The sequence below is a fragment of the Asterias amurensis genome, chromosome 22 (genome assembly GCF_032118995.1).
Source record: "Asterias amurensis chromosome 22, ASM3211899v1".
Lineage (NCBI taxonomy): Eukaryota > Metazoa > Echinodermata > Asteroidea > Forcipulatida > Asteriidae > Asterias > Asterias amurensis.
In genome coordinates this window covers 12103413-12128601 of record NC_092669.1, presented here as the reverse complement: position 1 = coordinate 12128601, position 25189 = coordinate 12103413, and the positions used below count along the sequence as shown (strand labels likewise).

The following is a 25189-nucleotide window of genomic DNA, read 5'->3' as shown; positions in this document are numbered from 1 at the left end:
TACCAACTGAGCTACATGTATCTAGCCCCATACTTGTGGTCTCACCCAGAGATCACACCCAAATATAATATTTGCAAGTGCTTTAGATTAAACATTTGCTGTAAAGCGCTTTAATTCTTTGGAGAGGAAGATGCTGAATGATAATAATAATTTCCTGATGTATCCAGAAAAAATCTACTGGGCCGGGATCACAGAGAAGACAATCAGCCGTTCAGACCTTGATGGTAGCAACTCCGAAGTCGTCATCGATTCCAACCTCGTTGTGACGGATGGACTCCGAGTCGATTCCGTCGGCAGGAAGATCTACTGGACAGATACCGGGAAGAGATGGATCGAGGTCAGTGACCTTGACGGGGAGAATCGGAAAGTCCTGATCTGGGAGAATATTGATAAGCCGAGGGCATTGGCGCTTGACCATCAAGATGGGTAAGAAATTTCATTATTTTTAGGGATTTTAATTCTCTGTTTTTAACCGGAAATCCGTGCTCCCCCCCAAAAAAAAATAATAATAATAATTTGTTTTGAATAAAACAAGTCAAGAAATATATAAACCCATCCCCAAACGAGAAAATAGAATTAGCTTGACGCTTCAACCCTAGCAGAGTCTTTCTCGGTAAAAAAAAAAAAAAAAAAATCTAAACGAGAAAATAGTATTAGCTTGACACTTGAACCCTAGCAGAGTCTTTCTCGCTAACACACACACACACACACACACACACACACACACACACACACACACACACACAAAAATCAATCAATTAATCAATTAAAAAATAAAACAATAGTTAAATTAAACATTATTATTACTATGTTTTTAAAGTTATTCTTAAGATCAATCTGTCGTATTATAGCCTACCCGTCATTGTTATTCTAAAAGTAATAATAATAAGATTTAACGAATCCAACCGTATGTGGTTGCTAATAAAAAAGTACCTTACTGACTTACAGATATTTATATTGCTTAATTTCCACAAATACTATCAATTGCACATTACATTACGAAGTATTAAAAAAAATTGATAAAAAGTACTGACAAAAAAATAATATTATAACTACCCTGAGGAAGATTTGAGTTAAATTGGTGAGCGTCTTCTGGTTTTGTCAGGTACATGTACTGGACTGACTGGGGTGAGGTGCCGCTGATTGCCAGGGCCTGGATGGATGGTCAGAACAGCGAGGTCCTGATTGATCGAGACATCTCGTGGCCGAACGGACTGACCATCGACTACGAGGAACGGACATTGTTCTGGTGTGATGGCAGCTTGAATCATCAGGTAGATAAACACAATAAATGTATTGTTTGATATTATTTGAGACAGGCATGCTCTTCCCCGGTTCTGTGTTTCATAAAATAGAAGTCTGCCATTACAAACAAACTCAGCTTAGAAAATCACTCTGCTTGAAAACAAAATCTTTTTTGGATGGTTATAGACAAAACAGATCCCACTATAGAAATATTTTTTATTTAAAGAAATAAAGGTTCAGTAGTCGAATTCACAAAACGCTATCATTAATTCATCTCGAATAAGGACGAGTAATAACTTAGGATGGGTTCACTGCGTCCGTATATCTATGGATACAGAACTTAAATTGTCGTTAGTTCTCAGATGAATCCTAAGTTGGGAAGAGTTTTGGTGAAATTGACGCTAGGATTCTGAAAGTTTGGCTCTGCAGAAGTTTACGCATACAAAAGCATTACACAGTCCAATCACAGACAAGTTCCGCTCCAGTTTTTTCTTTCTTTGAACCAAACCGTTTATTAACTATCATCAAAATATAATAAAAAAGTATTAACATTTCCTAAAATCCTTGTTTTTAATTGTTTCCCTTTAAAGCTCATCGCATCGTCAAATTTAGACGGCACAAACCGACAGACTCTCGTTACCAAGGACGTTGTCCATCCCTACGGTTTGACGCAAGCTGGAGACTATATCTTCTGGACTGATTGGCAGGTGGATTCGATTCGGCGGGCCGATAAACGCACCGGGAACAACGTGATTAGTATCCGGGAGAACCTGCCTGACTTGATGGATATCATTGCCGTGGATATTAATAAGAGAGGTAAGACAAAATGAGACTGACGTGTTACTAATAATAATAATAATAATAATATTGATTTACAATGCGCACTTCTCCAAGAAATCAATCAGGCACCTGCCCAAAATACACCAAGTGAAAACGAAGGCTATAAAATACTTGTATGCTATATGCTGTAGAAATTTGGGCCTGGATGTCTGCGCAAATTTCTATGTTTTTATTTAATTTTGGATGGAAGCTTCTTCATTCATGTGTCATTTGTTATCAGTTACAAAAAAAAATTCAAGATCATGCGTAAAAACTGTTTTAAAACTTATGTCTTTATAATATATTTCTGTTTTTATGATGTTTAAGGGTCTATGTAATTTTAAATGTATAATATGGTTTTTACTTCTTTTTAATGTCCGTTTTTCACTCATTGTAATTGAATCATCATCATTTTTCATGTGTTAATTGTTTTGTTGTATTGTTGTAGGCGCCAAGGGCACTTTGACGGTGCATAGTGTGCGTTAAATGTTGCTGTTATTATGATTATGCAACAAATTTATTATTTACTTGTTGAATTTTTGTTTAATGTATGCTTTCCTGTATTTTCCTGATTGAAAAGCTTTTTGAGATTTTATGGAATACTTCAATTCAAGAAATTTCGGCCGGTAACTTGGGCCAGCTTAAAGAATGGCCCAAAAGGGAACAGCTTGAAGCTGGGCCAGTACATATAACTGCTCACCTGGTTTTAAGACATCAGGTGGGATACAAGGGGGCAGTTTTTTTACATGGGAGAAAAGATTTAACGCCTAAATTATTGTTGTTTCGGTGTAATTATTATTCAACTGTTTGTATTTGTAAAAGGTGTGAATCGGTGTGGGGACGATAACGGAGGCTGCAGCCACCTCTGTTTGCCAAACCCAATGGGATATTCATGCGCCTGTCCAACTGGAATCAACTTGAAGCCTGATCACGTCACTTGTGTCTCCAATGGTATGTCCTTACGCTTTGTGAAAGTAGAGCCTAAGAATGCTTAGTAACACCTTCATGAAGACTTTTTTAAGACACTGTACATTATTTTATGAAACCCGCTGTTTTGGGGGTTTTTTTTCATCTTTTCACTTTTGTTTTCACTTTTTTTTGACACACAAAAAACCCACAATTGCACCATCAAAATCATTTTGTTATTTCAAATAATATTTTGAAATTATCAAAGCGCACAAAATTATTTCTTGAGTATGAGTGATTCCAAGAGTTTGAAATAAATGATTTTGAGCATACAAAATTCTTTTGTTCCATCCAAATATTGTTTTCGTTCTATCTAAATATTATTTCAATCTCTGTCGATCAGTTACTCCCATAGAGTCACGCCGATTGAGCTGATGACTCCCTAGTACTGTATTTTAATTTCTCCCCACTCAGTTCCATCAACGTTCTTACTATTTGCAACGAGTAAAAATCTGCGCCGTATCTCCATGGATACGGATGAACACATTGACGTCATTTTGCCTATCCGTGAGGACATCGAGAGCGCAGTGGCTCTTGACTTTGACAGTGTGGAGCAACGCATCTATTATACCGATGTCTTCTTAAACGTCATCAGGTACTTAAGCCAATCTCACTCATAAATATCTTTGCTGTGAACTTTATCACGTCTATGGAATGCTATCTCCAATGATTTAAAGCCATTATACACTTTCGGTACAGAAAAAAAATTAACGAATTCACAGATTTATACATAATTTACAGGGTTTACAGAAGGTAATGGTGAAAGACTTATCTTGAAATATTAGTCCATAAAATGCTTTACTTTTTGAGAAAACATTAAAACAATATCAATTCTCGATAACGAGAATTACAGATTTATTTTAAACACATGTCATGACATTGATTGTGTTGCCTTTCTATGTACTGATACTCTTTTTGAGCTGTTTTCCAAAAAGAGTATGAAATAAACTGTATATTGAATGTCTGTGTTTTTGCCAGGTGGTTTAAGGGAATTGATTTTCAGCCCAAACCTACACTTCAAAGGGGCTCATTTGTGGTTGAAACTACGGCAGTAGTTACTTCATCACCAAACTGCCATATTATAGTAGTTATTTGTATGATTTATATTCGTTGCATTGTTGTTTACAGTATTATAATGCTTTGAATTCTATTTTGCTTATTTTTACTGGTGCACTTTTTCTTAAACTGTTTCTGTGTAATTTGCTTATGGCATTTTTACTGTTATGCGCCCTCAAACAGGCTCGCCTGGAGAGAGCACAATATAAAGTAAACAACCTTTTTTTTATTATTTGCCGTCATATATTAGTTCTTTCATTACTAGCTACCTGCTGTACTATAGTACACACACAATGTACTTATTCGCCGTACTATATTAGTTATCTGCCATTCTACATAAAGTAGTTAATTCATTTCTTATTCAACTCTTATAGGAGAGTGGACTATGATGGAAGCAATAGTGAAACGATCGTCTCAACGAGTCTCGGAACTACAGAAGGTCTGGCAGTTGACTGGATCGGACGGAACTTGTACTGGACGGATACCGGTCGAAATAAGATCGAGGTGTCACGACTGGACGGGTCATCTCGTAAGGTCATCATCGATACCAATTTGGACGAGCCGAGAGCCATTGTTGTGTATCCACGAAAAGGGTGAGTGGAGTCCATTGCTTTGAAACAAAGATATCAACAAAATAGGGAGATCGCCAACATAAGGGATAGATAGCTCAGTTTGTGGTAAGTGGAAAAGGAGTCATGGCAGAGCGGTTGAGATCACCAGATTCAAGCTCTGGGGCCAATTTCATAGAGCTGCTTAAGCAAAAAATTTGCTTAAGCACGAAAATAGCTCGCTTATTTTACACATGTTACTGGCCAAAATTTCCTGCCATATACATTGCTTATGACTAGTATTAAGCTGTTGTTTACTTAGCATTACAATTGAACGGAGTCTTGGCCGGTAATCTGATTTTACTAAGCAATGAATTTTTTGCTTAAGCAAAATTTTTTGCTTAAGCAGCTCTATGAAATTGGGCCCTGGTGTTTGATCAGCAGAGGGTGGGTTCAGGTCCCGGTCGTGACACTTTTGTCCTTAATCAGTACATTTTACCATGATGGCTTCCGAAAGTATGGGAGGTAGTACTTTCTGCTCTACCAGCCAGGCTTCTGATTGATGATACCCTAGCCCACATCCGTATGGACTGTAAAAGGGGTAACATGTTTCAGCCCCAGGAGTAGGTGGCAACAGCCCCTAGAAAATAGTTTATTGAAGCCCACACCTTGTGGCGACAAAATAAAAAACTAAAAAACTTTGAAGCAAAGATATTGACAGTATTGGGTGACTGCCAACATTCAGAAAAAAATCAAACACAAATAAACCTATTATGTTTGACTTTCTTTTGTCATTTGTAGGTACATCTTCTGGACCGATTGGGGGACCTATCCTAAAATAGAGCGTGCCTACTTCGACGGGACGAACCGTCGCACGCTCATCAGCGAGGACCTGAAATGGCCGAACGGTCTGACGATAGACTACGAAACTAAGCGACTGTACTGGGCGGACGCTCATCTGGACAAACTAGAGACTGCCGACTTCAACGGAGAGTATCGTAGCGTGTTGACGAGGAATATGACGCATTCGTACGGAGTGACGCTGGTAAGTTATTATGGTTAAACATCATTCAACTTTTTTCATTTGCAGATGTATTTAATAACTCGCTCTCTCCACTTGGTCCTCTTGCTTATTTTTAATATCATCTTTGATCTTGTTATTCTTTTATTGACCATTGTTAGTTGCATCATGATGCATACTTGCTCTCTTATCCTACCCTTTCAATATTTCCCTGCATTGTAATACCTACAATGCATTTACCACTTAAAGGAACATGTTGCCTTGGATCGGTCGAGTTGGTCTTTGAAAAGCGTTTGTAACCGTTTTTTTATAAAATGCATATGGGTAGAAAGATGTTGTAAAAGTAGAATACAATGATCCACACAAACATGCCTCGAAATTGCGTGGTTTTCCTTTTACCTCGTCGACTAACACGTCGGCCATTTATGGGGGTCAAAATTTTGACTCCCATAAATGGCCGACCATGTTAGTTCGCACAGTAGAAGGAAAACCAGGCAATTTCGAGGCAAACTTATGTGGATCTTTGTATTCTACTTTTAAAACATCTTTCCAACCATATGCATTTTATAAAAACGGTTACAAACGCTTTTGTTTTGACCAACTCGTCCGATCCAAGGCAACGTGTTCCTTTAAAGGGTTTAGTAATCCATCCTTTCATACTGAACATCCTTTGTCCTCACTTTACTCCTATTGGTTCATAGCCACCAATTGTTTCTGAAATAGGAACTTTGATTTGAACTTTGCGACATTTTGTATGGTGGCACAACTGTGTTTAAATTGTTCATTGCATGCTGGCATAGTCTACTGTCTATTAAATTAACAGTGGATGATATTGGCTATGGCTGCTGTATGCGGCGTAGCACCTTGTAAACCCTCATAAGGTGCTAAATAATTGGGTCTCGGAATTCATCGTTGAAATAACCTATCGTTCTGAAAATTTGCATTTATACTCAGCGCCTTGAGTACCTTGTTTGGTAGATACATGCGCTATATTAGACTTTGATATTATTATTATTATTATTATTATTATTATTTTTATTATTGATTGGGAAGACAGTGGGAGGGCTGAGTGTGTACTGTATAGATTTATATATTTTATGTGTTGCCTAACGAGTCTCAGACTGCATTATGCGCTTTATAAATGTCTAAGTATTTGTATTATTTTTATTGTGCATTTTGAAGTATTTGTCTTCTTTAAATGATTTTGTCATCGGTCTTTTCCCTAATTTTTTTTTCTATAGAGTTCCATATTTCATAACAATAATAATATTAGCTCTTTTGCTTTTATTTACTTATTTAATTCTATATTGATTTGGTTGTCCTTTTATCTATCTGCTTATTGACTATTTGATTTGTATCTGTTGATTTATTGATTGATCAAATGATTTATCTATTTATAAATTTGTTAGATGTTCAACAATTCATATATTTTTCTATCTATATGCCTTATACTGTCTGGCAAAAAAAACTAATTTGTTTTCATTTATTTAAGTATTTATTAATTATTGTATATTTATCTATATATTTATCAAAGTATTTATTTCTTTGCCATGTTTTATTTTTTTCCATTGCTACTCTAGTTTCAATGCATATTTATATTCTCTTGACCTTTCATTGAATTGTAGATGTACGTATATATTTTACTTTTAATGTTCCCGTTTCCAAATTAAGATTAGCAGACTTTCGAGTCACAATTATATTCAGTTTGATTTGAATTAAACATATTTTACTTTTAACAGTCTCATTGTTAAGTTAAGATTAGCCAGTCTTTTAGGTCACAATATTATTTTGATTTTGAATTAAAATATGAAATCTAATGCAGTTATTTCCCTTGCTCCTCTTCTAGTATTTAAATCGTATTTACTGGACTGATTGGCAGACGTCAACCATAGAGTCCGTTGATAAGACAACGGGACAAGACAAACAATCACTGCCAGGTTCCTTCCGAGGGATGAATATTCAGATGGTGACTCCGGCCAGACAAACAGGTACATAGGAGGGTCTTCAGGGAACAAATAATATTAATAATAATAATAATAATAATAATAATTATATTGGACCTGTCGGTTAAGAGCACTGATTTCAAACTCTGGTGTTTCTGATGAGCAGAGTGTGAGTTCGAGCCCCAGTCATGACACCTGTGTCCTTAAGCAAGACAACAAGCTGGTCACCTAATTGGAAATGAGAAATGTGAAACTGTGGTATAAGAATAAATTCTGTCATAAATGCATAGAAATATTGTACTTTAAAATAAAATTCATTTTTTTGTTTTATAATAATTTGTGAGATTTTGAAACTCTGAATTCTTGACTTTCCAGGACTGAACCCTTGCGCCATCGGTAACGGAGGATGTAGCCATCTGTGCCTAGCCCGCCCTCAGGGGCATGTATGCGCCTGCCCCGACGAGCAGTACAGAGACGCAAGAGAATGTTCTCTAAGTAAGTTTCCATTTACTTGTCAGAAACAGGTGTTAAGGGGACACGTTGCCATGGATTGGGGGAGTTGGTCTTTGAAAAGCGGTTAAAATCGTTTGATTGAAAAAGCACATTGTTAGAACGATGTTTTTAAAACTAGAATATAATGATCCACACAACTTTTGCCTCTATTTGTGTGGTTTTCTTTTTACTTTGCGTACTTACACAGTCGGGCATTTTGTGTAGTAAAAAATTTCCCAATCCCCACCATAGTACCCCTCCGCCTTCTTCTCTCACTCCTCCTATTTTTGGACCACCTACAATCCTTGCCATATCTTGTTGTGCCCCCCCCCCCCCCCGCCCCCTTTCAATGTTGGTTCTCATTGAACGGTCTTCTGCATTGCAGTCAACATGAGCGGGGGAACAGAGAGCAGGGGAAAGAATGTTTATTGTCGGGGAAAGTGGACAAGGAATGGTTTTATGTAACATTAGGAATGGGTGGCCCAAGCATTTTAGTCGGGATTGTAGGTCAAATGTCACATAACAGACTGGCTTAGGGACATTTGTAAGGGTCGTGGGTTCGAATCCCACCCGAGGAACATGACTGTGATATTTTTTTTCACAGGACTCGGGGAAAGTACTGAGTATACAGTGCTAACGCACATCGGTGTATATGGGTAAAAACCAAAATTAATAACCTTTTCTTGTTTTTTGCAGGGCCAGGTGGACCTATAATTCCTCCATCACCAACACCCCGTATTCCTATTGTTCATGTAAACGTGACCATCTCTCCCAATGATGTTCCCCTGTCGACGAAAGAGGCTACCAACGAACCATCTAAGCATCCCAACGATATCCCAGACAACCCGGGAATGACGACGAGATTAAGTAACGAAATACCAAGGTAATTAACAGGCGGGTATAAACGCCAAGCTGGCAACAGCCAATCTCTCTCATACAAACATTGAAGTTGCACAAATCAAGAAGTTATGATTCATAACATCAAACCCTTTAAAATTTATTCCAAAACTGAAAAACATAATTAATATTCTTTATCCCTGATGCAAATTTAACATCTATTATATCGTTGCGGTACTCGCTGCCAAAACATAGGATTCGAACCGCCTCTAGCTACAGGGCAACCTTGGTAGTCTAGTTGGTAAGACACTGCTCTAGAATTGCAAGGGTCGTGGGTTCGAATCCCACCCGAGTAACATACCTGTGATATTTTTTCACAGGACTCGGGGAAAGTACTGAGTATACAGTGCTAACACACATCGGTGTATGGGTAAAAAAAACAAAATTAAAACTGATTTTGTTTTCTTTCTTTTTTTTGTTATTGTCTTCTGCAGGTGTTCACTGGAAGATCAACAACTTGGTTTGTGTCAAAGGACATACGGCGATCAAGCAACGGGACAGTTAGCGCCAGACACCAGCTCCTACATCTTCGTCGTCGTTGGAATCCTACTCCTTTTGTTTCTCGTTCTACTCCTTATCGTATTTGTGGTGTGGAGGAGATACCAGTAAGTAGCATTAAAGGGTTTGGATACTTTGTTGTATGACATTAAACACAAACGTCCACCGATTTACGTTAAACTTACACCGTTTGAAGATAATGATGGTAGAAAGCTTCCCTTAAAATATTTCAAGGTGCTGTGACGCAATATGCAGCCAAACAAACCAGGAACACCGGGTGAACCTCTTCTCTTTTTGATAAGTGCACTGGGTTCTTTTACATGCGTTACACAACACACAGGACCAACGGCTTAACGTCTTATGCGAAGGATGAAACATCATGGTTAAGTGTTTTGCTAAAGGTCACCGACCGATTTCACAAAGAGTTAGGACTAGTCTTATCTCGAGTTAGGACAGGAGTAACTCATCCTAACCTTCGACTACCCTTAAGTTTTTAATATCTCAAAGGACTTGTCCTAACTCTTTGTGAAATCGACCCCAGGTGTAACAACTGGGACTCTAACACACACTCTGCCGATCGGAATCACCAGAGGTGTTTTCTGGTGTGGTTAACTGCAGATGTGCCACAGCACCTTGTAAACCGTAACATTTTTCTTTGTAATTGGTTCTTATAATTGGGACATAATAAGCATTTTTTAAACACCCTCTCAATTATCCTTCCTTCGTTGTAACTGATTTTTTTCTTCTTGTACTAGGAAGCGTCAGGTATGCCGCGCTGATCCTATCGTGACCTTCTCAAATCCGAGGTTTAACCACATCACAAACGAAATCACGATCATACCAAAGACGCAACCGTGCTCTTGGAAATACTACTCAAAGCCAGTAAGTATTTTACATTCATATTGACCATAGTTTTAATATAATAACAGACTGCGATAATTTCTCACACAAATATTAAAAGACCAGGCCTGAAGACTTTTTAGGCATCTGAAAGCACACAAATTAGTCCAACAAGGGTGTTTTTTTTTTCTTTTATTATTTTCTCGCAACTTCGATGACCAATTGAGCCAAAATTTTCACAGGTTTGTTATTTTATGCTTATATTGGGAGACACCAAGTGAGATTACTGTTCTTTGACAATTACCAATAGTGTCCAGGGTCTTTTAACCCACACTCACTTCAGAGTTCTCACCAGTTTTTGTTTTCTTATTTTTACACAACAGCAGAGTAGAATCTCCCAGGCCAACCTCGTCGTCAAACTCAACAACGAAGAGGTGGCAAAGATGCTACCTCCTCCGCAGCCCGGCGGCGAGCTACCTTTAAAAAGAGACAACGGCAAGCAAGATTGCAAACCACTCAACGTCGCCACCAGTTGCCAAGACGACGATACAGCAGGGGCGTGTGGGTATTCTTACTCATCGTCAACTCTGGGAACAATGTGCTAGCTGATGATGCAAACTTTTAGAATTCAGACATGCGATGCTGTTCTCACTCAGTAGGTGGACCTTTATATTTGCGGACTTCCGAAGGCTTACGCCCCAAAAACCTGGGTTTTCTTTTTGACAAGGGCTGCTTGCTGATAATGCAAACTTTTAGAATACGCCCATGACAGCAATACCGTTTCCACTCCGAAGGAGGAAATATGTATTTGCGGACTTAAGACGGCTAACCCCAAAGCCTATCCAGATCGTACAACAGTTCTTGCTTATAGGTTTTTCTGTGGATGAGGGCTACTAGCTGACGATGCAAACTTTTCAAAGTCGAACATGACAGCAATGCCGGTCTGACTCATGAGGTGGTAAATTACACTTGGGACTTTTTGTAAGACGGCTGACCCTAAAGCCACTTCCGATCATACATGTACAACAGTGTTTGCTTGTGTTCCATTGGATGAGGATTGCGCAGCCAGTCGGCCGAAGCCAGCACAGTTTTAACGTCAGACCAGGCTACCATCAGAGTTTGGGGGTGCTGAGGGGGAAATGAGTTGACAAAGGTCGAGAAAGTATTCCAGCATTTATCCTCCCGTGAACTAGTTTAGGTTTACGACTGTTTCGTATCATTGATGATCAAAATGTTTTCAAGGTTTGATCGTTGACCCATCCTCGCTTTGTGTCTGCTGAGCAGCTCTATGAAACACGCCCAGTTTGTTTCCAGTTACTTTGAGTTCAACACTGCAGGACAGTGCGGTTCTTTGAAACGCTCCTTTTTTTCAATTCGTCTGCTGGATAAATTAATCAGGTCTGTATGCATTTTCTCCTCTGAGGGAATTGTAAATTTCTACTGGAGCATTTCAAGGGCACCGAGCCAATGACCAAGGATTTGCGTTTGATGCTCTTTGATGTATAAGCCTGGACGCCATGTTCTCCAACGAATCTGCATTTTTATCAACTCTGTTGCCCCGGTAAGTGCATGATCATCGTTTTGTTTTGTTGTATATATAATTCTAATAATATTCATTTTTATGGTCCAGAGTTTTTATATATATTTTGTAATTATAAATGAAAGAATTGCCTGATATTTCAGATACAGGCATGACAAGATAAGGCCAAAGAAAATAAAAAACATGTTTAGCGTCCGCCCTTTTCGGGAAAAAAGAAGGAGCCGGGCCTTTTTTCTTCTTCATTTTTTCCAAAAAGGCCTTCCGACAATTGTTTTTATACAAACGGCTGCTCATTTGAGATTTTTTTTTTTAACATGGCGGTCTTCAAGAAGGAAGCAAGAGGGGTCGCTCAACATGTCTTTATTTTATTTGGCCTAAATATTGAAAATTTTGTAACCACTGCCTCTTTGAATTTAATTAATTAATAGGCATAGATATTTGTCTGTACATAATACTCAAGGATTGACGAAAATAAAATGTGTATTTTAACAAAGTTTGAGAAACATTTTCAGTAGTCAATAATGTGACCTGCTCTACTAAACTACTTCTAAGTCGTCAATAATGAATGTCTGACCGATTTTCACTTATTTATCAAAACAAATAAAGAAAATATTTTAAATCCAAAGAATCAATACTTTGGGGCATTGATCCGTTGCTGATATTGATAATCAATTGATAAGTCATTAAAGGAACACGTTGCCTTGGATTGGACGAGTTGGTCTATAAAAAGCGTTTGTAACCGCTTGTTATAAAATGCATATGGTTGGAAAGATGTTTTAAAAGTAGAATACAATGATCCACACAAGTTTGCCTCGAAATTGCGTGGTTTTCCTTTTACTGTGCGAACTAACACGGTCGGCCATTTATGGGGGTCAAAAATTTGACTCCCATAAATGGCCGACCGTGTTAGTGGACGAGGTTAAAGGAAAACCACGCAATTTTGAGGCATGTCTGTGTGGATCATTGTATTCTACTTTTATAACATCTTTCTACCCATATGCATTTTATAAAAAACGGTTACAAACGCTTTTCAAAGACCAACTCGACCGATCCAAGGCAACGTTTCCTTTAACTGAAGGTACACATATGTTTCATGACTTATTGATAATTTAATGGTCTTATATATATTTTTTGTATCGGTTATCAGTTATTACTGATACCAAAAATAACATTATATCAAGTTTTGACAAAATGATTGATTTATGGTACTATTTATTTTAATTTGATTAATCACAGCTCAAAGTATTCATTATAAAGTGTACCTTTTTTCATCCAGTACTTGTTGGAAAATCTTGAACATATTTTTGATTAAACATTTTTGAATCCTAGTCGCATATTTCTGCAAAAGTACTACATGTTTTTAGAATTTTAACTGAATTAAAAAAAAAATCAACATAGTGTCCGAGTAGAATAAATAGAAAATTGCAAACTTTTTTTTTTTTTTATTCATTTTTGGAGCAGCTGATGACCCCAAACCAACCTGTATAATTACTGACAAAAACAAATTAAATTTCTTTAAATATTTAACTCTTCTAAACCATAGAAGGCTTGTAGAATTTAACAATCTTTTAAGTTTTGACAAATTTCTTTTAATCAAGCGCATATTTGATACCAGGAAAAATGGCATCAGCTTTTTTTTCTGAAGATGTTTTTCAATTGTTCATAGTCTTTTTCACTCTTGTTGAGAATTTGTAAATTGTATGTACCGGTAGTTTTTTTCTAGCCATTATCTTGTAAAAATAGATTTTGATATCATTTAAAATTATATTGAACTGTCTGTACAGTTTTTGAGAAATGTCCGTTTTTGTAAATTGTTTTCCTTTTTTTAAAGAATTCCTGTGTGGGTTCATTGTTACAATGTCTTAAAGGCATTCAACACTATTGGTAATTACTCAAAATAGTTGTAAGCATAAAAACTTACTCGGTAACGAGCAACGGAGAGCTTTTGATAGTTTGAAACATTGTGAGAAAAGGCTCCCTCTGAGGTCATTTCTCACTTATTAAAAGACTTCAGGCCTGAAGCCTTTTATTAGGCATCTGAAAGCATGCAAATTTGTGCAACAAGGGAATTTTGTATTGTTTTGTTTCATTCTTTATTCTCATAGAACTTCGATGACCAATTGAGACCAACTGTTTGGATACACCAAGTGAGAATACTGGTCTTTGACAATTACCAAAGGTGTCCAGTGCCTCATCATATGGTGTCTCAACATATGCATAAAATAACAAACCTGTGAAAATTTGAGCTCAATCGGTCATCGAAGTTGCGAGATAATAATGAAAGAAAAAAACACCCTTGTCTCACGGAGTGATTTCGAGACCTCAAATTCTAAACTTGAGGTCTCGAAATCAAATTCGTGGAAAATTACCTTTCTCGAAAACTACTCCACTTCCGAGGGAGCCGTTTCTCACAATGTTTTATACTACCAACCTCTCTCTATTACTCGTTACCAAGTAAGGTTTTATGCTAATAATTATTTTTAGTAATTAACAATAGTGTCCAGTGCCTTTAAAGGCCGCATAATGGGACTCACAGAGTTGTCAGCTTAACAAACATAGCTAGTGCCTTTTGTATAAGCTTTTATTCTGTACGCTCATTTGCAGTAGACAAAACACCGTTTGTTGCTAATTTATTTTAACGCTGCAAATTGTACAAATAAAAAACATATAAACACAATTCTCCAAACCAGATGTATCTTGTGTATTTTACTTGATAGTTTGAAATGAAAAGTTGCATCCCCTTTAAAGGTGGTCCCTCTACTGCTGTTTCCTGTTGTAAACTTGGCTGTGATCCCTGGCTACATGGGAGCCAACGGTTGTATAGTCTTGAAATTAAGTCGGTAATTGTTAAGCACGGTGTAGTCACGGGGAGGGTACACTCATCATTGATCCCAGTACGTGTGTCACGCGCTACCAACGACCGTTGCATGAATATATAATCGCACTGTGACTGTTTCATGAACAACGGCAGAATGTGTATTTGTTAGAAATATGCAGCGCCTAAGGACTTGTCATCAAGTCTAACAGTTGTACTGCTTTTGACTAGCACCATGAACTAAGATATTGACAAGTTAGGGATACACCAACATCCGGTCTCACTTTGGATGTGTTATTTTGTATGCCTCATTTAATGCATTATGCATTTATTTATTTATATATTTATTATTTACCCTTGGGTGACTTCTCAGTGAAACACTGTTTTTCAGAGGTGCCCAACAACCACCAACAAACATCAACATTTTAAAATTGCATTATGCATTAACAATGCCTAGTAAGTTATTGCGTGCTGCAGTCTAAGGAATTCCCCTAAATTGTAAGCAATACACTGTGTTTACACTAGTACATCATTCAACAGGTTCATTTTGTTAGGCTCTCAAGGTGGAGATATTTGAACTTTGTAGCCACCCTGTTGGATCGTGTTTGTTCCGGTTTTAACTGCATCTTTTTATTTGGCCTTAAGTACTTACTGGATGTATGCCAGTGTATAGCATTACACAGGATTGGAAGTGCCGACAAAATAGTCGCAGACAGTTTTGTGAGGAACTATAAACAGGAAATAACTCGACAGAACTTTACAAATTGACCTTTTTTGTTCTAAACAAGTTGTTTAATATTGAGGATTCCACTCAAAGATAACAAAAAAAATTGGTCTTTAAAAGACCAACTAAAACAACGACATACAGATATAAAAACAGTATGAGCCAAAAACAAATCGATCCGAAAGAAAAGACTCTTTAAGTTGGCACAATAAGTAAAAAATAGTAAAAAATAGCATATAGAAGAGTTTGCGGTAACACCATGTAATAATCTCTAAATGAGTTGGGGTGGTTCTGAAAAGAACCGTTGGTTTAACTCGACGTTTCGATCAGTATGCTCTGATCGTCTCAGAAGCCATGGTGTTACCACAAACTCTTCTATTACTTATCTCCACCATGCAAAGTTTCAAATCCTACTTGAAAATAGCATAGAGACTCATTCAGCCTGGAGTACAAGACTAGTGCATTACCAAAACTGTAGGAGCTTGTATTTGTAACACCTCAATATATTGCTTAGCTACTAATAATTGTTCTTCCTTTTCAAACAAGTTTACAAAAAAGTTTATGGTTATGATCGCTACCGTTATTACATCAGAAAGATTAGACAATACATAATGTGTGAAACATTGGCTGCCAAAACTTCCTTGGTGTAAGTAAATGCTTTTAAATCCCTCTCTAAAACCACATCCCTTTGAAGGGAATTGTTTTTTCTAAAAATGTTTTACATTTGCCAACAGCTGCAGTGCTTTTTACCACGGAAGTTTTTTTTATGACCATTTTTCGAATAACTGCTAAAGGCATACCCCTTTGAGTACCATACAATTTTGGATGAACTAGCAAAGATTTACCTTTAAAGGAAGACGTTTTTTTTTGGGTATGAGAATTTGTGCATGTTCTTTAAAGGAACACGTTGCCTTGGATCGGTCGAGTTGGTCTCTAAAAAGCGTTTTTAACCGTTTTTTTATAAAATGCATATGGTTGGATAGGTGTTTTAAAAGTAGAATACAATGATCCACACAAGTTTGCCTCGAAATTGCGTGGTTTTCCTTCTACTGTGCGAACTAACACGGTCGGCCATTTATGGGAGTCAAAATTTTGACCCCCATAAATGGCCGACGTGTTAGTCGACGAGGTAAAAGGAAAACAGTGCAATTTCGAGGCATGTTTGTGTGGATCATTGTATTCTACTTTTTCAACATCTTTCTACCCATATGCATTTTATAAAAACCGGTTACAAACGCTTTTCAAAGACCAACTCGACCGATCCAAGCAACGTGTTCCTTTAAGTATCAATTTCATTTGAGGAACAATGGCAAATCGCAAGTTACAGGAAATCATGTTACATATCGGAAGTTAAAGTAACATTAGACTTTGTTTTTCTTTCTCTCTCAACCTACCAAATGTTTGTGTATAAAGCTGGCGCTTGCTGTTGGGGCGTTGGTTCGTTTTTGACACCACGCTATTGAGGGGGCGAATCGGTTTGAATAAACCAGTTTTATTGTCAACTTGTTGCTGTGCACTGACAATATTTCCATGGGTAACTTTTATGTTTGATAAACAAAGATTTTTTGTAAACTTTGTTATCGTGGGCTGGATTCATTTCATGGTCCGCTGATGTGAAGGCCAGAGGGGTTGTTGTTCTGTCATTGAGACAACCATAGAGTATTATTTTTCCGTAGAGTTGTGAGTGCAAAGAGTTGACTCTCTGAATGCCTGTTGTTTTGGTCAAAGGCTCTGTCCCACGACGCAACTTGCTTTTGGCCAAACCCAACTAGAAAGTTCTTTTGTATATGAGTTTTGCATTCTTTTAATTTGGGATGCTAGTTACAACTTAAAGAATATAATGTTGTTGGGTCAAGGTGTTTCTTTTGCATGTGGTTCAGCCGGTTGCCTTTAAAGCCATTGGACCCTTTCGGTTCAGAAAAAAAAAGTTCACAGATTTACAAATAATTTACAGGGTTTACAGAAGGTAATGATGAAAGAGTTCTCTTGAAATATTGTTCCATGAAATGCTTTACTTTTTGAGAAAACAGCAAAACAATATAAATTCTCGTTAACGAGAATTACGAATTTATTTTAAACACATGTCATGACACGGCGAAACGCGCGGAAACAAGGGTGGGTTTTTCCGTTGTTTTCTCCCGACTCCGATGACCGATTGAGCCTAAATTTTCACAGGTTTGTTATTTGATATAGAAGTTGTTATACCTTTTAGATATAAGTGTGGGCCTTTGGACAATACTGTATACCGAAAGGGTCCAATGGCTTTAAAGGGAAGGCACACATTTGGTAATTACTCAAAACAAATATTAACTTAAAAACTTTAACAAAATTAGAGAGCTGTTGATAGTATAAACATTGTGGGAAACAACTCCCTCTGAAGTAACATAGTTTTTTGAGAAAGAGGTAATTTCTCACTAAAGTATTAAAGGAACACGTTGCCTTGGATCGGACGAGATGGTCTTTCAAAAGCGTTTGTAACCGTTTGTTATAAAATGCAAATGATTAGAAAGATATTTTAAAAGTAGAATATAATGATCCACACAAGTATCACTCGAAATTGCGTGGTTTTCCTTTTATTCGTCGACAAACACCGTCGGCCATTTATGGGAGTCAAAATTTTGACTCTCATTAATGGCCGACCGTGTTAATTCGCAAAGTAAAAGGAAAAACATGCAATTTCGAGGCAAATGTGTGTGGATCATTATATTCTAATTTTACTGCATCTTATAACAAACGGCAACGTGTTCCTTTAAAAGACTTCTAGCTGGAAGTATTTTATTCCTATATCTGAAAGCACACAAATTCATCCAACAAGGGTGTTTTTTCTTTCATCATTTTCTCGCAACTTCGATGACCAGTTGAGCCCAAATTTCCACATGCTTGTTATTTTATGCTTATGATGGGATACACCAAGTGAGAATACTGGTCTTTGACAATTACCAAATGTGTCCAGTGCCTTTAAGTTGCTTGAAAGAAATGCCTAAAATGAAAAGTTAATTTGTGGTCTCATTTTGATTCCGGTCCAGTAAAGATTCTGAGCTTAGAAGTCCTGCGGAGCTAGCTATAATGATTGTCAACTATAATTATTACTATTTCAGATAACACCAAAATTAACTTACAGCTTTGAGTAATGAACTGTTGGACTTTGAGTCATGCCAGATCGTTGTTAATAATTAGTCCCCTAAACATGATTAACCGTTACTTTCTAACATCAACTCTAAGCTTGTGTGTGTCTTCGATCCCCCGAGATACTACAAGTACCTACTGAACACAGCAGTCATAAGTGCCAGGGCGAGACCCACGAGGGAGGCCTTTGTTGCGACGGCGCCATTGCAGTTGTCGGTGTCGCAGCAGATCTGGCAGTTTGTGTCCGCCCCATCCCTGCATCTTCCGAGTAAGTCGGTTACACCGCACTCAATCCCTGTTGCACATCCGCGAGAAACAACTGTAGGGTTGAGATAGGTGGAAGGAAAAATATTGTTTAAAGGTAGTGGACACTATTGGTAATTACTCAAAATAATTATTAGCATAAAACCTTACTTGGTGACAAGTAATGGGGAGAGGTTGACAGTATAAAACATTGTGAGAAACGGCTCCCTCTGAAGTGACATAGTTTTTTAGAAAGAAGTAATTTTCCACGAACTTATTTTCGAGACCTCAGATTTAGAATTTTGAGGTCTCAAAATCAACCATCCCAAAGCACACAACTTTGTGTGACAAGGGTGTTTTTTCTGTCATTATTTTCTCGCAACTTTGACGACCCATTGAGCAAAAAATTCTCGCAGGTTTGTTATGTTATGGATATGTTGAGATACACCAAGTGAGAAGACTGGTCTTTGACAATTACCAATAGTGTTCAGTGTCTAAGTTATATTTCAAATGATTTGGGGTTGAACACAATACTAGAGTGGGATTTGAACCAACAACCTCAGGATTAACAACCAACATAATAATAACACCATTTATATAGCGCCTTTTCCTAAGGTTGCACAGCGCTCTGGTAAACGATGAATATACAATTTACCCTGTGAAACTAAAATGCTCTTCGTAGACCTGGTTTCCAATGAGTTGGAAAAATGTACGTAGCTATCTGTCGACAGTCTTCCTTTTATATACAGGGCGTGTCAAAAAGAAGTTGACTGGGGTTGGTGAAGTGTATTTTTTTTCAAAAGTTCAGTTAAGCTAATATCTTACAAGCACTCTCCTGCTTAATAGATAAAAAGACTGAACAAACAGATCATTCATCACAGGTTTGTTATTTTATGCAAATGTTGAGATAAACCAAAGTGAGAAGACTGGTCTTTGACAATTACCAATAGTGTCCATTGTCTTTAAAGGCAGTGGACACTATTCAGGGGTCGAAATTGCCACTAGCCCGCTAGCCCGGGACTACCAGATTTACAGCCGGGCTACTGATTTTTCCAGTTTGATAGCCCGACGGGCTAGTGGAAAAATAATGCAAAAATCATCATCACAAACAATAAAGAACTATGTTATTGGTGTATTGTAAAGTTTGAGCCGTGACGCGAGACATAATGTGTCTTTCGGGCTACCAAAATCTAATCAGGGCTACTAAAAATTATTGGTCACTAGCCCTGCTGACTACCATGGAAATACACTTAATTTCGACCCCTGCTATTGATAATTGTCAAAGACTAGCCTTCACAGTTGGTGTATCTCAACATATGCATAAAATAACAAACCTGTGAAAATTTGAGCTCAATTTGTGATCGAACTTGTGAGATAATAATGAAAGGAAAAAACACCCTTGTCACACGAAGTTGTGTGCGTTTAGATGGTCTTGAAATGAAATTCGTGGAAAATTACTTCTTTCTTGAAAACTATGGCACTTCAGAGGGAGTCGTTTCTCACAATGTTTTATACCATCAACCTCTGCCCATTACTTGCTTCCAAGTAAGGTTTTATGCTAATAATTATTTTGACAATTACCATTAGTGTCCACTGCCTTTAACATTCAATGGACAGCTACACACATGAGTGCTTTCAGTAAAACAGACTTAGAAATTATTAATTTGTTTCATTCTTTACTTCAAGTAAGCAGGAAAGAATACTTGTTTAACTACCGTGCTTCACTGGGGTTATGAGTGTCAGTTGGTGTTTTGTTTTTAAATCATAAATCTCAGTCAACTTCATTTTGACTCTCGCCCTGTATAGAAACAGAGCGGTAGTTGGTACTCGCTGTCACATCACTAAACATTTGACTTTGTTGAAGAGAATGTGCCCGGTTTTGTTGCTGTTTTCACGACAGTTAAAGTGAACTCCACTGAACTGTCAATTGTGACTTTTATTGTATCCATTCATGAAAACTTTCTGCTTAAATTTAGCGTTAGGTTGAGGAAAACGGTGACCCACTTTTATTTAAAGGGATGCTGCAGTGAATTAAAATAAAACAGTTCATTTTGCTCTCATTTATTTCTAATATATGTATTGAACATCAATAAAATGTGTTTTGTTTTTTCCCCGACATATCTTACTTGCGTAATTAGTGAATAAGTCATGCCCCCCCCTTTTGTGGGTTGTTACCGCCCCCCTACCATCGACGTCACGTCGGGAATTCAAACATATCGTCGGCAAAAAGAGTCTGCTCCCTAACTACACGCACCTAGGTACCAGGCCATACAGTGCACACGTCTCTATATGCACACAGCCAGGGAGCGCGACGGCTCAGGTTCCTGACATGACGTCACATGAAGGCTCCCTTTTAGGGGCGGGGTGGGTTCCCCTAATCTGTTGAAAACCACTTTTAAAATACTTGCGCATTAAATAATAAATTAAAAAAAAAATCTCAGGTTTAAAAAGTCACGTTTAATCGTTTAAATAATAAAAAAAAAACACTGCAGCCACCCTTTAAAAACGAGCTTACCTCCATTAGACACTGTCTTTCTGCAGCTGCTTTGGAAAGCACTGCATTCATCCGAGTTCTCGACAATTGCCAGAAATCCAGAAAGCTGGCAATCACTGCATGTGTAGCATTTCAGAGCCGATGCTGCAATAAACAAAAATAGTAATAATAACTAACGAAGTTGTGTCAAATGCACCAAGGTGCTCAGGCAATGAAAACAAAAAAAACAAAAACAAAGTTCTAAAAAATATTTTTATTTTTTTTTACTGTTCGAAATGTCAACTGGTCAAGACCACACGAGTGTATGTCTATTCCCCTCGGGAAATAGGTCCCTCTTCGGGTCACTCAAAGTCCCTCGGGGGAATAGATATGCACTAGTTACTGAATTATCCCAGTCAATATTTGTTTTATAACAAAGCTCTGTCTTAAATGTGAAATAAGAAAAGAAATTTGGAAAAGAAAGAAAGTTATTTAGTTGCTGTTCATGGTTCACGTCAAGAGAGGGCGATGTAACCAGGCACTGTTTTGAAACACTTTTTAGGCACTAGTGTTAGTTCACCCCACGTGACCTTTGTTTCAGGCAACCAGAAAACAGAACAAGCAAGAGGTGTGTTATAATTATTTAAAGTTGCTTCCTAGGGAGGGGTCACAGTGGGGCCTAATTTCATAAAGCCTGTATAGGCTCAAACACTTGCTCAGCAAAGAAAAGTATTGCTTAACAGAAACAGGTTACCAGGCAAAATTTAAAATACGGTTTGATTGTTGACACTGGAGCCCCACTCAACTTTTAAATTAGTTTAGTTTTAGTTTTTAAAGACACTGGACACTGTTGGTAATGGTTTTCCCGATTTGTGCTAATAATTATTTTGAGTATAATTACCAATAGTGTCCTGGCATAAAATTTAAAAAACGATAAATAAAGATGAAACAAAATAGATAAAAAATACCAAGCCAGTTAGAACAGGTGACCATCACCTCCACAAAGCCATCCTTTTGCTTAGCAAAGAAATTTGTCACACAGTATTTTCTGCTAAACACTGACAGTTCAATCTATGAAATTGGGCTCAGGGGTCGGTTTCACAAATCATTACATCCCAAGACATTTTGTCAGTAATACCACACTGATTTGTATTGTGACATAACACTTTACATAGCAACTATGATCGATTTGCATTTATTAGCTCTTTAATAGGCCCTTTCCGAAACCACGATTCGGCTCGGGTTGGGCCCCGCCCGTTTGTTTAAACAATTTTGCACGTGCTTTGCGTGCACGCCCTTCAGTCGATAGAACGGAGCCTTAAGCCGCCATGTAAGCCCGAATCCAAAGCCGAAGCCGTCGTTTCGAAAAGGGCCCCTGTCTTTGTGAAGCATCAAGGGACTGAAGTTTCCAGAACCACCTTAAATATACTGGGAACTAAGGTGAGTCATTCCTACTTCATAAGATGCGAAGCCCATCACCAGTGAGGCGTGCAGTATAATATCTTGACATAAATTACCACACACAAATAATACTGCACACAAAATGTCTACTCGTTGTTCAAGTGAAAAACATACCTCGTGCTATACACACAGCCAGCAGAAGAACCGCGTAAAATGCCTTCATTTTCAATAGAGAATGTACGTACAAAGTATCACTGCAAAAGTCCACTGGAAGTCCTCGACGAAACTGAGGTGGTTTTGACTGCAAACTGTCTGGTTTTTGTGTCAGGTTGTAAAAAAACGGGAGGGTTTTTTACACTTAGTATTGACGTCTGCACGAGTTGATATCTAAACTCGTACTGCGTGTCTAGCTAGGTCTTGTTGTTGAGTGAAATCGCAGATGCCTGCTGATGCCAGGGTCACGATCTATATGCGTTGGTGGTATGAGTAATAATTTCTCTTTAAAGGGGCAGACGTCGTAGTCACCAAACTCTTCCTAACATAGGATTACTCTTAAGACTTCGAAAAGTTCCGTTTCGTATCGATAGACGTTAGGACACACAGAACCCAATTTACTCGTCCGAACTCGAGATAGAACTAATTTGTCCTGGCGTTTCGTGAACTCGGCTGCATGCGGCCTACCCTACCCAGGACAGGATACTAAAACATCGTTGTTTAATAAGTTTGAAAGCTTACTGATTATGAAGTTCACACTAGAAGCATTTTTGTTTTCTTACTGTGGATTGTTTCCCTCTGAAATGAAGTATTATCCAAGAAAACTGTATTATCTGTTATGTACAAACGCTATAAAGTTCACTCTGTAAGAAAAAAATATGGATATGACTTCGTTTCAGAAGATAATAATTTCACATGCTTCTATAGAACTGTGTGAAATATTATCCTCTGAAATGAAGTCATATCCATTTTTTTCTCTTCAAAGTCTGAGACGTGTCTTTGCTCTACTTTTCTCCTGACTTACAGAAAATTTTCACTGTTTAAAGGCAGTGGACACATAAAACCTTACTTGGCATAAACGAGTAATGGGGAGAGGTTGGTTTTATATATAACATTGTGAGAAACGGCTCCCTCTGAAGTGTTTCGAGAAAGAAGTATTTTTCCACGAATTTGATTTCGAGACCTCAGATTTAGAATTTTTAGGTCTCGAAATCAAGCATCTAAACGCACACAACTTCGTGTGACAAGGGTGTTTTCCTTTCATAGTTATCTTGCAACTTTAACGACCAATATTGAGCTCAAATTTGCACAGGTTTGTTATTTTATGCATATGTTGAGATACACCAAGTGAGAAGACTGGTCTTTTACAATTACAAATAGTGTCCAGTGTCTTTAATGTGTTAATTCCAATGGCCGTATTGTGACAGGAGATTCTGTCCCACAGATATTCGGTGACCCGTCCTAACTTAGGATGGGTTCAATTCGTCCTAAGTATTTGGATACGGAATGGAACCCGTCCTAAGTCCTAAGATTAATCCTAAGTTAGAAAGAATTTGGTGAAATCGACGGCTGGTCTTTAAGCGTTTTTTATCTGTCTTAAGTTTTTTTTTTTTTTTTTTTTTTTTTTTGGGGGGGGCACTTTGTGCTTCGTGGCTCCCGGGAGGCTGTATAATCTTATAAAGACATTTCCATCTGCAGTATTTTTGTTGTAAATAATTATTAGACCCATTACGTCATTAGGCAAGGGGGTATTTTGGGAACCTATAGTTGAAGTCATGGTGCGAAGTAGTTTGCAACTTATCAGACGTGAAGTAAACGCTTCAGAATAATTATTCACTTTATGTAAATTTTTAGTCAAAAGACTTGCAAGTAATCTGCATAAAATGAATAATTATTTTAAAACGTTTACTTCACGTCCGATTTTACTACTTGCCCACCATGATTTCAAGTCAACCCCAAAATACCCCCTTGCAAAATTTCTAAGAAGGATAAATATTTCCCAACATAATAAGAGCTGTAAATGTTAAGGTATACATCCAGCCCCGGGAGCCACGAAGTACAAAGTGGCCCCCTAAAAAAGCTAAAGACAGATAATAATAAAAACACCCACTTAAGACTATTGGTACCAATATTGATAAGCGAAGAATTTTATCTCTCGTTTGATACCGCCCTAAAAAAATCGGGTAAATATTTAACAGTTTGTCATATTGTGCCTGATTATGTTGGGTTACACCAGGTGAGAACACTGCTATTTGACCCTGAACTATTTCCAAATGGTGTACAGTGCCTTGAAGTGTTTTCCCTCTTCTTTTACATGGGATATTAAGATTCGTACGAGACATCTCCTTTAACTTGACGGTTTTTCCCGACCATTGAAAATTCTTTGATGAGAAATCCAACAGCTTTGTTTGTAGACCAACCAATCAAATCGTTTAGGCTCAGCGTCCTTTCGCGTGCTGCGTTTTGATTGGTCGAATCTCTTCTCTGTGTAGCAGACATCCGGGGCGTGGGCGCTATTGCGTGCTCAAGTAGGGGGATTCCCCCTACC

General features: G+C 37.7%; 2 protein-coding genes across 4 annotated transcripts in view; one reads left to right on the top strand and one right to left on the bottom strand.

Annotated features, from left to right (window-relative positions):
* LOC139953517 (low-density lipoprotein receptor-related protein 4-like) overlaps positions 1-12668 on the top strand; it is a 46996-nt gene extending 34328 nt beyond the window's left edge. For 2 of the 3 annotated variants that reach the window (XM_071952955.1, XM_071952952.1), the window contains 13 exons: positions 168-426; positions 1106-1274; positions 1836-2061; positions 2887-3015; positions 3445-3625; positions 4461-4679; positions 5436-5679; positions 7502-7643; positions 7974-8093; positions 8787-8973; positions 9419-9592; positions 10241-10367; positions 10709-12668. In XM_071952955.1, coding sequence (XP_071809056.1) covers positions 168-426; positions 1106-1274; positions 1836-2061; positions 2887-3015; positions 3445-3625; positions 4461-4679; positions 5436-5679; positions 7502-7643; positions 7974-8093; positions 8787-8973; positions 9419-9592; positions 10241-10367; positions 10709-10930 — 2399 coding nt within the window. In that variant the 3' untranslated portion in view covers positions 10931-12668. The remainder of the gene's footprint in view (positions 1-167; positions 427-1105; positions 1275-1835; positions 2062-2886; positions 3016-3444; positions 3626-4460; positions 4680-5435; positions 5680-7501; positions 7644-7973; positions 8094-8786; positions 8974-9418; positions 9593-10240; positions 10368-10708) is intronic. The other variant, XM_071952953.1, reaches the window with a different exon arrangement.
* A 1276-nt stretch (positions 12669-13944) lies between these two features.
* On the bottom strand, positions 13945-23085 carry LOC139953538 (uncharacterized). The gene is made up of 3 exons (XM_071952983.1): positions 22822-23085; positions 21289-21411; positions 13945-18849 (listed from the first exon to the last, which is right to left on the bottom strand). Exons 1-3 carry the CDS (start codon positions 22868-22870, stop codon positions 18656-18658), a joined length of 366 nt encoding a protein of 121 aa, XP_071809084.1. The 5' UTR covers positions 22871-23085; the 3' UTR covers positions 13945-18655.
* Between the last annotated feature and the right edge of the window lie 2104 nt (positions 23086-25189).

What these genes read in the sequence shown, in the direction of transcription:
- LOC139953538 (XM_071952983.1), bottom strand. Translation starts at nt 22,870, where the DNA reads ATGAAGGCATTTTACGCGGTTCTTCTGCTGGCTGTGTGTATAGCACGA. An exon ending in GGCTGTGTGTATAGCACGAG is followed by an intron (nt 21,412 to 22,821) that starts GTATGTTTTTCA and finishes TGTTTATTGCAG; the next exon opens with CATCGGCTCTGAAATGCTAC. An exon ending in AAAGACAGTGTCTAATGGAG is followed by an intron (nt 18,850 to 21,288) that starts GTAAGCTCGTTT and finishes TCAACCCTACAG; the next exon opens with TTGTTTCTCGCGGATGTGCA.